Here is a 16,292-nt window from a genome sequence, read left to right as displayed (position 1 = left end):
AAATTTGAATTTAATGTACACAATTTTAAAGTTTAAGCTCAAATTGAATTTTAAATTCAATTTATAAAGATTTATTACTTATCAAATTAGCACTATTTAATTTGGTAAGTAACAAAATTAAATAAGGAAACAAATATTTGTATAAGGTTGATCAAATTTGGCAATTAGTTTGTATTTTTTTTTCATATTATCCTTACGAATGGTAACCTGTTGAGCATGTAACCACTATGCAAAAGTTAATCTCGCTCTTAAAATATGAACGATTAGATTTATTTTACCTGGTGTATTGAAGCATTCCTCGTATATCTAATACTTTGACGTGATTTTTCTCTCTCCTAAACCATTTCGAGCAAAATTGAAAATTTCCTATAAATGCATTAAAAACATCAACCTGAAAACATCAAGTTGACTATCTCACCCTGATCTCCTCGGAGAAAGGGTGCTTGATATGGACGAAACAATACGCATTGTGGATGAATAAAAATTCTAATTGCAAATTTAAAAGTGGCACAAAAGAGAAGAGTTTTCATTATTAGAATTTTGATTAAGAAAAATATTATTAGAGATGTAAAAAAATTAATTTACCTTACTTACTAATCAAGATTAAGTATTTACTTCTGGTTAACTAAAAATAGAAATATATTTAAAACTGCTAAAATATTTTGAGAGATAAATCTAAAAACTTAAAATTATATAAAAATATATTTAATATTTAATATGCTTAAGACAAATATAAATAGTTTTCCACTCTCTTTGCATTTCTATATAAAAGAGAGAAGAGAAATGTTCAGCAGTTCATCTCATAGCACCACCACGTTCCGAACAGCCCCAAAATGGCCTCACGAGTCGAGGAGAAGCACCCTCATTCATCACTCCCCTCCTCCTCAACGGAGAAGAAGCTCAGCTCTCTCCTCCCTATCAACAAGCTTATTGTCCCCCTCTTCCTCTTCTTTGTTTTGTCGCTTCTCTTGTTCCTCTACGTCTCCCCGCAGTTCCAACCCCCACAACCCGACGCATCTTCGCACAGCTTGCAAGCTGCATGCGACGCCGACATAGCCTCATTCTACATCTACGACCTGCCCGACCGCTTCGACTGCGACCTCATCCGCCGCTGCCGCAGCCTCAGCCCCAGCAGGAACATGTGCCCCTACGTCGCCAACCGCGGCCTCGGCCAGCCGGTCCCGGACCGCCCCGACTGGTTCGTGACGAACCAGTTCGTCGCCGAGATGCTCTTCCGCGCCCGCGCCGAGCGCCACCCTTGCCGCACCTTCGACCCCGGCTCTGCCGCTTTGTTCTACATCCCCTTCTACGCCGGCCTGTACACGTCGTCGGTGTCCCGACAGAGGAACCACACTCTCCGCGACGCGCTCGGCGTCGACCTCGCGGATTACGTCTCCAGGTTTCCGACGTTCCGCCGCCACGGCGGACGCGACCATTTTCTCATCACCGGCCGCACGTCGGGGGAGCTAATGCGGTCTGCCAGCAGGGCAAGCGAGAACTCGTCCACCAACCGCCTGCTCCGCCTTCCGGAGCTCGCCAACATGTCGATCCTCACCATCGAGCGGTTCGTGTGGGATGGCAAGAATCAATTCGGCATCCCCTACCCCTCCTACTTCCACCCGCGCTCCGCCGACGAGCTCACCGCGTGGCAGGAGGAGATGCGCCGCGCGGAGCGGACCCACCTCTTCGCCTTCGTCGGCGGGGCGCGCACCAAGGGCCAGAAGGAGGTTATGCGCGCGTTGGTATTAGAGCAGTGCGGCTCGTCGAGCCGCTGCCTCCGGCTGGAGTGCAAGCGGGGTTCCAAAGATTGCCGCACCCCGGGCCGGGTCATGGACGTGCTGATGCGCGCCGAATTCTGCTTGCAGCCGCAGGGCGACACGTTCACGCGGCGGTCGGTGTTCGATTCGGTGCTGGCCGGGTGCGTGCCGGTGTTCTTCTCCAAGCACACGGCGTACACGCAGTACGCATGGTACGCGCCCGGGCGGGCGGAGGAGTGGTCGGTGTTTCTGGGGCCGGAGCGGCGGGGGCGGATCGAGGAGGAGCTGAGCCGGATACCAAAGGACGCGGTGGCGCGGATGCGGGAGGTGGTGATCGGGATGATCCCGCGCGTCACCTACGCGCACCCGAACGCCAGCTGGGCCGAGGGGCGGCGCTTCCTCGACGCCGTCGACGTTGCGCTCGCCGAGCTCACCAAGCGTCTGCAGCAAACGCCGGGCGACTCCAACAACAATAGCATGAAGTAAATTAATCTTGAGAAGAGAGATCGATCTGCTTTAAATTCGTTTATATTGTCACTACATTCTCTCTCTCTTTTTTTTTTTGACCACTTCATTTAGGCATTCTATCAAAGGCGCAATGCTTCTATATTTGTTTATTTTTTTTTAAAATACTTTTTACCTCATTAGGCCGATTGATAAAATCAAGGATAAAATTGACCTTGTGCAAAAGAATATAAAAAGAAAGATTATTGCTTACACCAGACGTGTTCACTTAATGATGATATATCGTTCGTTTATGACCTCTTTATCCTTCTACATTTTATGATCTGATCATCAAAAAGTCAATAAATAAACTTATAAACACATCTAGCTCTACATTTCATCCAACAGGGGGCTTAAGTAAAACTATATTTCCTATAATTTTGGGTGCAACTAAGTCAAAAGAAACTTGGAAAATTTTAAAAAAAGAGTTTCAAGGCTCCGACAAAATCATCACCATTAAACTTCAATTATTACGGAAGAATTTGATAATCTAGCCATGAAAGATAATAAAAATATAAAAGATTTTTGCTCTAGAGTTGCCGGAATCATAAATCAAATAAGAAGTTACGGAGATACAATAGAAGAGAAAAATATAGTTGAGAAAATTTTAAGAAGTTTACCATCTAAATTTGATCATATTGTTGCTGCAATCGAAGAATCGAAAAATTTATCTATATTTACTTTGCATGCATGAACTGACGAGTCTCTTAAGGCACATGCACAAAGTGAGCAGGTTTACATATCAAAATATAGAGCAAGCAATTCAATCCAAACTAAAAATCCAAGAGAGGAAAGCAGCAAGTATGGAGCCAGATGGCAAAGATAGAAGACAGTTCCAACTGGGAGTGTATTTGCACTGGGTGTCCGTCCTCCCCCTCGCACAACTTCCCCCTCACTATTTATAGAGCTTGGAGGGGTGGGTTTGCTTTGGAAGTGATGAGAAAGAGAGAGAAAGAGAGAGGAAGGGAGAGAGAAAGAGACTAAAAGGGAGAGAGAGGAGAGAAGGAGAGAGAAAGACAGAAAGAGAGAGAGAGTAAGAGAGAGAAAGAGAGAAAGAAAGAGAGAGAAAGAGAGAGAGAGTAAGAGAGAAAAAGTCAGATTGTTCTCTCTCTCCCCAATTCTTTTCTCTTTTCATTTTATATATATATATATATATATATATATATATATATATATATATATAGAGAGAGAGAGAGAGAGAGAGAGAGAGAGAGAGAGAGAGAGAGAGAGAGAGAGAAAGAAAGAGAGAGAAAGAGAGAGAGAGTAAGAGAGAAAAAGTCAGATTGTTCTCTCTCTCCCCAATTCTTTTCTCTTTTCATTTTATATATATATATATATATATATATATATATATATATATATATATTAGGTAGTCCAGATTTGGATCAAAACTGGCCTAAGTTGGGCCTCGTATATTACTTCAAACAGGCCCAACACTATTCACTATCTAAATAAAGATCAATAACTTCGATCTTAAATTGAAGGATTCGATCATTTATTTTCAGGACGTCGTTTGATTTTGACCGTTCATTTTATACCCGTTTGGTGGACTTTATTATGATTTCGAAAAATTACAAAATTTATTTTTTAGAAATTTCAAATATTCTAGATCATATTTAACGGAGTAGATCGTCAATTCGAAAGCCCCATCATCAAAACCAACTTATGAGGACGAAGTGCCCAATACTCAAAAGAGTATAGTAGCCCTATATATATATATAGTGAGGCTACTATGCTATCGGAAGCACGGAGCCTTCCGTGTTTCAACCTCGTTTTCGATGTTGCGACTTTCGAATCGTCGATCGGCTCCGTTAAACTTGATCTAGAGTATTTGGAGTACCTAGAAAATAAATTTTAGTGATCGAATGAGATCAAAATAAACAAATTTCAATGGTCGTAGTGAGCCGTTTGCAAGTTTAACGGTGTAGAAATATCCAAATCACGTGAAATTTTGATAGAAAATTCTTTATACTATATAAAACAAGATCAATATCTTTGATTTAAAATTTTAATGTTATATTATTACATTTTGTAAGATTTTTATTTTCAGCCGTTGATTTTGAGCCATATATATATATAGTTATAGAGTGAGGCTCTACTGCGATGTGGAAGCACGGGAGCCTTCGTGTCTTCCAGCTTCGTTTTTCGATGTGACGACTTTCTAAATCATCGATACGGCTCCGTTAAACTATTTAGAGTATTTGGAGTACTTAGAAATAAATATTTATTGAGTTTTACGATATCATTTGCTAGTATCGATTGGCTCAAATCAACAAATTTAGGCATGGCCAGTAGTGAGGCGTTTGCAAGTATTAACAGTGTTGTAGAAATTCCAAATCACCAGTTTAAAATTTGATAGAAAATTCTTTACTATATAAAACAGATCAATATCTTTGATTTAAAATTATTATATGTCGATTATTCATTTTGTAAGATTTTTATTTTTAGCGTTGATTATTGACCCCTTTCGTTATAGGCTAATGTTCGTAAATATATAAAAAATTTATTTCTAATACTTCAAAATACTCTAGATAAGTTTTAACGAGACTCGATCGACGATTCGAAAGTAGCAACATCGAAAACGAGATTGGAAGCACGAAGGCTCTGCTTCCGCTAGCCTAAGTGCTCACTTATATATTATATATTATATATATATATATATAACAAAATATACAAAACTACAAATGTTAAAAAAAAAAAAAAAAAAAAAAATTCCTCGAATTATCTTTTCTACCGAAAATTATTTTTTATGATTTTACTCGTTGAACTGCAATAGGTCCATTGTTTTAGTGTAAGTGGTAGGGATGGAATCAAGTATCCAATCATTTCATTATTTGTTTTTGATCTAAGTCAAAATAATAGTGTAATGAAGTTACGTAAGGACTGTCTATTCACGTACTTGACTTACTCCTCTAATGCGCGAACTCGACTTCCGGCCACACACAACACCTCTAAAATTTATTTAAAATAATAGTCTAATTCTATTTACTTTATAATGGCGTTAGGAAATTATCGTAATTTATTTAATAATAATTTATGGATTAGTTTTAAAAAAAAAACAATAAGTAAAAAATTAAATAATTAATAAATTTAATATTTAATAGTTAAATTTATCACTATATTAGAGCATAACGGGATTCATTACTTAATCAAACAAACAATTAAAACTTAAAAATTAATTCATCAGGACAAGTTACATAAGAAATAAACAGAAGAATAATTGAATTTCAGACTGTTACGCGTGTTCAGAACAAACAATAAATAATACCACTTCAGAAACTCAAAACAATCGTGCAATTGACTTACGTTTAATCTTATAGATTCGTTCTTCAGAACGCCCCCGAAGCGCGAACGTGTAGTAAGAGAGACGAGAAACTCAGGGGTGTGTTTGGCTCGAAGTTGGAGTCGAAATCGAAATCGCGATCACAAATAAGATGGAATCGAATCGAATGGACTCATTGACCTAATTTTGTTTTGGCTTCATCACCTTGAATCGTGAAATCGAAATAAATATTTGCTTGTCATGTGGTTCAGGGATGGCATATAAAACTAGATCAAATTAAAATACTAACATATATATTTATATATATATTTAATTTAAATTCAATTAAAAATTAAATTTAAAATTTACATTAAGAATTTTACAAATAATAGTCAATTTTAAATCTATTTTTAAAAAAAAATTAAAGTTTGAAGTTAGATGGGATAATTTAAAAATATAAACTAAATTTTGATTTATTCCAATTCAAACTTAAAATTTATTAATATTTAATTTTAATTTTAATTGAGATCCATATAATTTAATTAAGTTTGAAATAAAATTGATAATAAATTTTATATAAGCTTATAAATTAATTTAAATTAAATTCATAGAGTTATGATTGAATACTTGATTAAATTTTAATTACTTTAATTTAAGGTAATTAAATTTAAATTATATATTTAATTTTTAAATTGTAATTTATATTTTAATTAAAAATTAAAAATAAATATTAATCCGAAGTAAATATCCATGTCCGTCCGGATTAATTTCTAATCGGTTCCTTAGACCGGATTGAGAAGAAAGTGATTGAGGATTTCATTCCACTTGAAAACCGGATCGGCATTGAAACTCACCGCGTATATACACTAACAACAACGAATTCATACATTCGATTTTCGATTTTCAGAGATGAAAAGAAACAACCAAACAGCCTCAATTTTTACTCGGCTCCTTCATAAGTCAGCATAACTCAAAATACCTTATGCATAACCTGCAGCAAACTGAGGAAAAACTTAGACCGGAGAGGGGGGGAGGAGAGAAAAGAAGGTTGCGGTAAAGGAACGATGAAAGTGTAATGGGAGAGATATTGAAAGCTTCCTTGACACGTTCTGATCTGTCACCAAGTATCATTTTTATTTTTATTCAAATATATGTTTTTTTTATTTTTTGCAGTTTTAAATTTTTTAATTTTAATATTAAAAATATAAATTATTAGTATGGTAGAGCAAATTAATACGTAGGGTAGATCAAGGGGCAGGGACCGGAGCCATGAGCTGAGAGGAGTATGGCCCCAGATTTTCATATTTGCGTAATAGTCCTTCAATATAAAATTTAATAATTATTTTATTAATTGCAAAAATATATTGGACGACTATTTTTAAAAAAAATTTTGGCCACTAACATAAGCGCTCTTACACTTTGAATTTATTTTTATTTTTATTAAAAACTTCATAATTCTAATTATTTAGATAATCTTATTTATTAATTAAATGTAAAGATTATATTAAAGTTAATTATTTTGTAATTAATAGTTATAAATTCACAATTGTTATTACTAAAATTAAAAAATTACAATATTGACTGAATTATTATAAATTAGTAAATTTCAAATTATTTGAGGTGATGAAATATATAAATAAAATATTATTTCACCCATCAAAGTTTGATTAGATAAATCTTGTTGTATTTGTTTAATTTTGATTTGCATGTAGTATTTGGCTCCTCTGATCAGAGTCTTAGCGTCACATCCTAATCGGGGGGATCTGCGCGTCATTTGAGAGCTCTCTAGAGTTTTGGGAGGTTTGGTTCGTCGGAAAAGGAAGAAAAAGAATCTTGAGAAAAAAATTTCATAAAAAACTAGCTCTTTTTTTGGGTAAAATTCAAATATCATCTATGTGTTTCGCACTTTCTCAGTTAAGTCCATTTGGTTTAAGTGTATCAAGTTAATACTCTTGTGGTTTTATTTTTCTTTTTCGTAACTTCTCCATTAATATTTCGTTAAATTATATATAAAAAATTCAGATACCACTTAAGTTTATCGAATATTCACTTTAGTATCTTTTAGTTTTAACTTTGTTATTGATTTAACGAAAAAAAATTAGTGGATCAATAATAAAAAAGAAAAAATAAACCACAGGGTACTAAATTAATACACTTTAAATCATATGATATAAAGTGAAAAAATGTGAAACCACCGGATGGTATTTGAAGTTTTCCTTTTATTTTTCAGTTGCTGTAGTTATATCCGTGTAGTTTTCAAACAAAATTAGTTTTTTTGAAAAAAAAAATCAATTTATGACAAATTAAAAATTTTTGGTTTTCGAATTTTTAGGAAAGCGAAAACGCTTCTATAAAATTTTAAAAAAGCTAGTTTTTCTAGAACCGGACACTAAAAAAAAAAAAAAAAAAAAAAAAAATCAAAAATAATTCTTAATTTTTTTTTATATTTTTTCAAAGAACGAAACATCCCAAACTTGTAATATTATGAAACATGACAATAGAAGTCAAACTTAGAAAAAACCTGCAAAAATTCCAATTTAATTTGAACTGTATTCGATTGCTGTGATGCAATTCAAAATAAATTTTAAATTAATAAATTTAATTTTCAGAATAATTCAAATATACTAAATCATGTGTAATAATGCTCTTCATCCGATCAGTATTGACAAAATTCAAACATTAAGTTTTTAAAATTAAGATTAAAATGGTTGAATGTGATCAAGAATATGTAAAAGCCCATCAGAATTTTAAATTTTAAAATTTTGTTTTTTAAAAATCAGGTGATATTAAAGTCGATGATATATAAATTTTCAAGAAGCACAAAATTAAATACTTTTAATATAGAACAGTTTCCAAAAATCATAATTTTTGCATACAAATATTTTGTATTATTGCTCAGATTTAATATTAGCATTTTGCCCGGGAAAAACGACAATAATCCAGGTCTTAAATTTAAAATTTCTCAGTTATATTTTATTTTGTGTAAAAAGAAAAAAAAAAGAGAAAAAAATTATATATTAGAACCTACTAACTTTAGCTTCTTTGCAAAATAGACACAATAACTTTTAATTTTAACAATTGGCCTCCTAAATTTTATCAAATGGTTCAATAAATCTTCACTTCATTAAAGTTATTTAATTACACATTATTTTGTTCATATATATCACATCTACCTTTTATAGCTTTGCAGTATAGAAAAAAATATTGAAAGTATTTTTTATACTCTAACATGTAAAAAAAAAGGATAAATTTAAAGTTCAATTTATAACTTATTCTTCGACTATAATGCTCAATTATATTTTCGAAATCTTATAATTATGCATATGACATCCGAATAAACAATTGTGTAAATAAGAAGCGAATTTTAAACTATCTAATAAACTTTTTTTAAAAAAATATAATGGCAAAAATTGAAATTCAGATTTTTATAAAGTTCAGAGGTCGTTATATATTTTCTCCAATAAAAAAAAAGATTAATTTCATACAGCTCCCTCTAACATGTGAAATGTAGATGTCCTACAAAGTTTCAAATTTCTATTTATTCTCTTAATTCAGTCAGTGATATTTATATTTGCTCATTTTGTTTGTTACCATTAGCTCGCTTTTTATTGTTTTAACAGAGATAAGTGAAGTATCAATTTTATCATCACAAATATGTCTTTCCAAAAATTTCAAATGATCGTCCTTTTCTCTGTAAAAAGAAACTAAATTTCGTGTCATTTTAATATATCAAATTAACAATTTGAATTGAAATATACTATTCATTTAAACATAATTTTTTCATTTCTGTAAATAAAAATTAAAATTAAATTTGAATTTAATTACACAATATTTAAAGTTTAAGTCAAATTGAATTTTAAATTCAATTTATAAAGATTTATTATTATCAAATTAGCACTATTTAATTTGGTAAGTAACAAAATTAAATAAGGAAACAAATAATTTGTATAAGTTGATCAAATTTGGCAATTAGTTTGTATTTTTTTTTTCATATTATCCTTTACGGATGGTAACTGTTGAGCATGTAACCACTATGCAAAAGTTAATCTCGCTCTTAAAATATGAACGATTAGATTTATTTTACCTGGTGTATTGAAGCATTCCTGTATATCTAATACTTTGACGTGATTTTCTCTCTCCTAAACCATTTCGAGCAAAATTGAAAATTTCCTATAAATGCATTAAAAACATCAACCTGAAAACATCAGTTGACTATCTCACCCTGATCTCCTCGGAGAAGGGTGCTTGATATGGACGAAACAATACGCATTGTGGATGAATAAAATTCTAATTGCAATTTAAAAGTGGCCAAAAAGAGAGAGTTTTCATTATTAGAATTTTGATTAAGAAAATATTATTAGAGATGTAAAAAAATTAATTTACTTACTTACTAATCAAGATTAAGTATATTACTTCTGTGTAACTAAAATAGAAATATATTTAAAATGCTAAAATATTTTGAGAGATAAACTAAAAACTTAAAATTATATAAATAATATTTATTATATTTATAATGCTTAGACAAATATAAATAGTTTTCCACTCTCTTTGCATTTCTATATAAAAGAGAGAAGAGAATGTTCGGCAGTTCATCTCATAGCCACCACGTTCCGAACAGCCCAAAATGGCTCACGAGTCGAGAGAAAGCCTCATTCAATCACTCCCCTCTCCTCAACGGAGAAGAAGCTCAAGCTCTCTCCTCCTATCAACAAGCTTATTGTCCCCTTCTCTTCTTTGTTTTGTCGCTTCTCTTGTCCTTACGTTCCCCAGTTCAACCCACAACCCGACGCATCTTCGCACAGTTGCAAGCTGCATGCGACGCGCATAGCTATTCTACATCTACGACCTGCCCGCTTCGACTGCGACCGCTATCCGCCGATGCCGCAGCCTCAGCCCACAGGAACATGTGCCCTACGTCGCCAACCGCGGCTCGCCAGCCGGTCCCGGACCGCCGACTGGTTCGTGACGAACAGTTCGTCGCCGGATGCTCTTCCGCCGCGCCGAGCGCCAACTTGCCGCACCTTCGACCGCGCTCTTGCGCTTGTTTACATCCCTTCTAGGCGGCCTGTACACGTCGTCGGTGTCCGACAGAGGAACCACACTCTCCGCGACGCCCGGCGTCGCGACCTCGGCGATGATTACGTCTCATGGTTCGACGTTACCGCCGCCACGGCGGACGCGACCATTTCTCATCACCGCGCACGTCGGGGGAGTAATGCGGTCTGCCGCAGGGCAAGCGGAATTGCGTCCACCAACCCGCCTGCTCCGCCTTCACGGAGTCTGCCAACATGTCGATTCCTCACCATCGAGCGTTCGGTGTGGATGGAAGAATCAATTTCGGCATCCCCTACCCCTCCTCTTCACCCTGCGCTCGCCGACGAGGCTCACGCGCGTGCAGGAGGAGATGGCGCCCGCGCGGAGGGACGACCAGCTTCGCCTTCGTTCGCGGGCGCGCACAGGCCGCAGAGGAGGCTTATGCCGCGTTGGTATTAGGCAGTGCGGCTCGTCGAGACGCTGCCTCCGGCTGTGAGTCAAGCGGTTCCAAAGGATTGCGCACCCGGGCCGGACGTATATATATAATGAAAAGGAGGTTCACCGTGGACCTCCCTCTCATGCGGTCCACGAGGCCGAAGAGGCCTCCTGGACCGCGCGCGGGATCAATACCCCCTCCGCTTCCAACAACGCAGCGCCATTTCTTTCCGTTACTGCTCACCTGAGCAGATCCAATGCCCTCGAGTGAGACGGGAGTCACGGGGTCCGCCGCCGCGGCCCTCTTGCTCCCGGTGTTGGCCAGGGCGGCGGAGGAGGATGAGGACGATGACGACACGGACGAGTTCGGCGACGAGAGCGGCAACGATGCTGCCGTTTTTTTGTGCGAATAATTCGCGAATAATTATTTTTTGACAAAAAAACAAGTTTTTTTTCGAACTTTTCAAAAAAATACGAAAACGGCCAAAGAGTTTTATAAAGCATACTACACATTTGATTGTGAAATATCAATTGCTTGTTGAACCTTATGAATCACGTGAAAGTAGGATACTCCAAATTCGGAGGTCAAACAGTTTTATAAAGCATTCTTGGTGGAAAGTAGGATACTCCAAATTCGGAGGTCAAAGATTCCACTGAATTTATATAAAAATTACGTATGGATGCGTTAAATCTTAGATTTATTCAATAAATATAGGTTTATAAAAAATTTTAACATGAGTGTGAAATTTTAGTTCCATATTTACCAACTCTAATAAATATCCATATGTGCTTATTAGTCTATATTATTATTTGAATAATATTCTGATATAAATATCCGATTTATATTTGAATTTGAAGAAATATTCAGTCATATTTAAATCTATTTTTAACGAATATGATAATAAAAATTTAATATTCAACGCTTATTCGTATATGAATTTATATGCAAAATAAAAGTACTGTTATTACAAATATGATTTCGTTGAATAGTTGTTCATAACCCACTTGTTTTCATCTAAATATACTGCCTGAAGCACCTATGCTAAGGGGCATTGGTTCTCCATAAAACGAATTGAAAATTTATTTTCAATATGAAAAATATTTTTTCATTTATTTGATTTGACATAAAAAATATTTGTTTGTAAAAATATTTTTACGAATTTAGAGAAAAATTAAAGTTCTCTTTTTTCACTTTCTTACAGTAGAAAAATGATAACTTAAGCTGCTCAAAATTTTTTTTTTTTTTTTCACAAACCAAACGAATATGAATTTTTTTTTCTTTCAACCAAACAAATATTGATAAAAAATTATATATTTTCCTATAAATCAAATACTACAAGACGTAAAACTTATTTTTCACGATTTTACTTTGAGCCAAATGGACCCTAAACTTGAGACGAGCTTTTCGCTATAGTTTGTTCGGCTCAAGCTTTTCTGAATCATATGAGTTGCTTTTTAAACATGTACTGTTTTTTAGGAGTCTTTTTTCAGTATCATGTGAGTTGCTTTGGAAATTTCCAAAGCCTAGATGTTTATTCAGGCAGTTAATTGAAAGGGTTGAATATTTTGTTGTCAAATCCAACTTCGTTTCTAGGCACCAAAAAATAGAGATCTCAATTTTGCCGCTTCTACTTTNACACACACACACAACACACACACACAAAAAAAGGGGAGTGGAGCGAGAGGTCCACCGTGGACCTCTCAGTCCACACAGTCCACGAGGCTTAGTGCAGCCTCGTGGACAGCGATATTTTCCTACACGTAGGCCGCGATTTCTTCTTCCTCGCCGCTCCTCTTTTCTTCTTTTGCTTTAGAATCATTTAGTTTAAATAGTTAACAAATTTTATTTTTTAACTATAATATAAATTAAATCTAAATTTAAAATTTTATTTTAATCAATATTTTTATACTTTAATGTTGTTTTTACTGTCGAATGAACAATTTGAATTTAATTTTAAAAATAAAAGCCTTTAATTTAAATAAAAAATAAAAGTTATGTTATAAATACAGCATAATTTATAATTTAAATTAAATTAATATATTTAAAATTTCGTGTCATTTTAATATATCAAATTAACAATTTGAATTGAAATATACTATTCATTTAAACATAAATTTTTTCTTTGAATTTAATGTACATAATTATAAAATTTAAGCTCAAATTGAATTTTAAATTCAATTTATAAAGGTTTATTATTTATCAAATTAGCACTATCTAATTTGGTAAGTAACAAAATTAAATAAGGAAACAAATATTTGTATGAGGTTGATCAAATTTGGTAATTAGTTTGTATTTTTTTTTTCCATATTATCCTTATGAATAGTAACTTGTTGAGTAGATAACCACTATGCAAAAGTCAATCTCGCCTTTAAAATATGAACGGTTAAATTTATTTTACCTGGTGTATTGAAATATTAATTCCTCATATATCTAATACTTTGACTTGATTTTTCTCTCTCCTAAACCTTTTCCAGCAAAATTGAAAATTTCCTATAAGTGCATTAAAAAAATAAAATATATTAACAGAAACATCAACCTGAAAACATCAAGTTGAGTATCTCACCCTGTTCTCCTCGGAGAAAGGGGATTGTCAGGGGCCAATTCCTTGGTGCTTGACATGGGCGAAACAATATGCATTGTGAATGAATAAAAATTCTAATTACAAATTCAAAAGTGGCATAAAGGAGAGGAGTTTTCATTATTAGAATTTTGATTAAGAAAAATAATATTAGAGATGTAAAAAAAATAATTTACCTCACTTACTAATCAAGATTAAGTATTTTACTTCTAGTTAACTAAAAATAGGAATATATTTAAAACTGCTAAAATTTTTTGAGAGATAAATCTAAAAACTTAAAATTATATAAAAATATATTTATTATTTAATATGCTTAAGACAAATAAAAATAGTTTCCCACTCTCTCTTTGCATTTCTATATAAAAGAGAGGAGAAATGTTCAACAATTCATCTCATCGCACCACCTTCGAACTCCCCCACTATGGCCTCTCGAGCCGAGGAGAAGCACCCTCATTCATCACTCCCCTCCTCCTCAACGGAGAAGAAGCTCAGCTCTCTCCTCCCTATCAACAAGCTTATTGTCCCCCTCTTCCTCTTCTTTGTTTTGTCACTTCTCTTGTTCCTCTACGTCTCCCCGCAGTTCCAACCCCCACAACCCGACGCATCTTCGCACAGCCTGCAAGCTGCATGCGACGCCGACATAGCCTCATTCTACATCTACGACCTGCCCGACCGCTTCGACCGCGACCTCATCCGCAGCTGCCGCAGCCTCAGCCCCACCAAGAACATGTGCCCCCACGTCGCCAACCGCGGCCTCGGCCAGCCGATCCCGCACCGCCCCGACTGGTTCGCGACGAACCCGTACGTCGCTGCGATGCTCTTCCGCGCCCGCGCCGAGCGCCACCCTTGCCGCACCTTCGACCCCGGCTCCGCCGCTTTGTTCTACATCCCCTTCTACGCCGGCCTGTACACGACGTCGGTGTCCAGCCAGAGGAACCACACTCTCCGCGACGCACTCGGCATCGACCTCGCGGATTACGTCTCCAGGTTTCCGATGTTCCGCCGCCACGGCGGACGCGACCATTTTCTCATCACCGGCCGCACGTCGTGGGAGCTAATGCGGTCTGTCAGCAGGGCAAGCGAGAACTCGACCGCCAACTGCCTGCTCCGCCTTCCGGAGCTCGCCAACGTGTCGATCCTCACCATCGAGCGGTCCGTGCAGGAGGGCAAGAATCAATTCGCCATCCCCCACCCCTCCTACTTCCACCCGCGCTCCGCCGACGAGCTCACCGCGTGGCAGGAGGAGGTGCGCCGCACGGAGCGGACCCACCTCTTCGCCTTCGTCGGCGGGGCGCGCACTGGGGGCCAGCAAGAGGTTATGCGCGCGTTGGTATTAGAGCAGTGCGGCTCGTCGAGCCGCTGCCTCCTGCTGGACTGCAAGGGGGGTTCCAAAGATTGCCGCACCCCGGGCAGTCTGCTGAACTGCAAGCGGGGTTCCAAAGATTGCCGCACCCCGGGCCGGGTCATGGACGTGCTGATGCGCGCCGAATTCTGCTTGCAGCCGCAGGGCGACACTTTCACGCGGCGGTCGGTGTTCGATTCGGTGCTGGCCGGGTGCGTGCCGGTGTTCTTCTCGGAGCACACGGCGTACACGCAGTACCCGTGGTACCTGCCCGGGCGGGCGGAGGAGTGGTCGGTGTTTCTGCGGCAGGAGCGGCGGGGGCGGATCGAGGAGGAGCTGAGCCGGATACCGAAGGACGCGGTGGCGCGGATGCGGGAGGTGGTGATCGGCATGATCCCGCGCTTCACCTTCGCGCACCCGAACGCCAGCTGGGCCGAGGGGCGGCGCTTCCGCGACACCGTCGACGTTGCGCTCGCCGCCCTCACCAAGCGTGTGCGGGACGCGCTGAGTGAGTCCGAGAACAATAGTACACGACCGAAGTAAATTAAATTGGAGAAGATAGATCGATCTGCTTTAAATTCGTTTATATTGTTTGCTGTTACATATTCCCTATTATTCCTTTTTTTAGTATTTGATTCAGCTTCCAAATTGTACTCTGCCTTGAGCAAGCTCCAACCATATGTTCTTTAGGAGTGCAACAAGATGCTGATCTAAACTGGAATAGTTTTTAACTCAAAAGGCCGGTCCAAAAAGAATCAGATCAGAAATAATTGTAACATTCTTTTGCTCGCATACATGACTATCAACAGAATCATATCATGTGCATGTTAGGATTTCCATATATTACGACCCAATTAATCATATTTAAATTTTGATTTATCATACATAAAGGTCAATCCTAACAGACATAGAACTATTTGATATGGAATATTTTATCCCTATCCTACTCAGACTTTGATTAGAAGTCGATTTGGACTCTATATAAAAGAGTATTGGTCATGCCACCTTATCATACGCATTCTGGTGAAGAATTATCATCGGTTCCACACCATATGGTAGAGTGTCTGAGATAAGAGGAGAAACCAAATTACCCAAGTTCGGTTCGTAATTTTCAAATCATAGCCGAACTTCTCACTTCCGCAAATTGATCAAGAATTTCTAACCGCTTAAGTTTGATGCTCATAAAGTCAAGGGTATCAAAAAGTATAAGGGGATCAATTTCAGAATGTGATAAAACCAAGAATTATCTAAAAGTCATTGAGGAGCAGTTTGTCCGTTCCGATAAAGTTTTGGCGAGCACCCTAATGAATAACCTGTCTTCCATGCAGTACTCCGGAAATGGCTCGATTCGTGAGCATATTATGCAAATGCGAGATGTT

The 16,292-nt window shown here is 37.0% G+C and overlaps 1 protein-coding gene across 1 annotated transcript; it reads left to right on the top strand.

Moving 5' to 3' along the window:
• LOC109709149 (probable xyloglucan galactosyltransferase GT17) lies at positions 773–15,703 on the top strand. Its single transcript, XM_020231225.1, has 2 exons — positions 773–1,806; positions 15,014–15,703. Exons 1-2 carry the CDS (start codon positions 834–836, stop codon positions 15,454–15,456), a joined length of 1,416 nt encoding a protein of 471 aa, XP_020086814.1. The 5' UTR covers positions 773–833; the 3' UTR covers positions 15,457–15,703.

Source organism: Ananas comosus, linkage group 1 (assembly GCF_001540865.1).
Source record: "Ananas comosus cultivar F153 linkage group 1, ASM154086v1, whole genome shotgun sequence".
NCBI classification, from domain to species: domain Eukaryota; kingdom Viridiplantae; phylum Streptophyta; class Magnoliopsida; order Poales; family Bromeliaceae; genus Ananas; species Ananas comosus.
The sequence above is the reverse complement of the archived record's forward strand: the minus strand, read 5'-3'. Positions and strand labels throughout refer to the sequence as shown.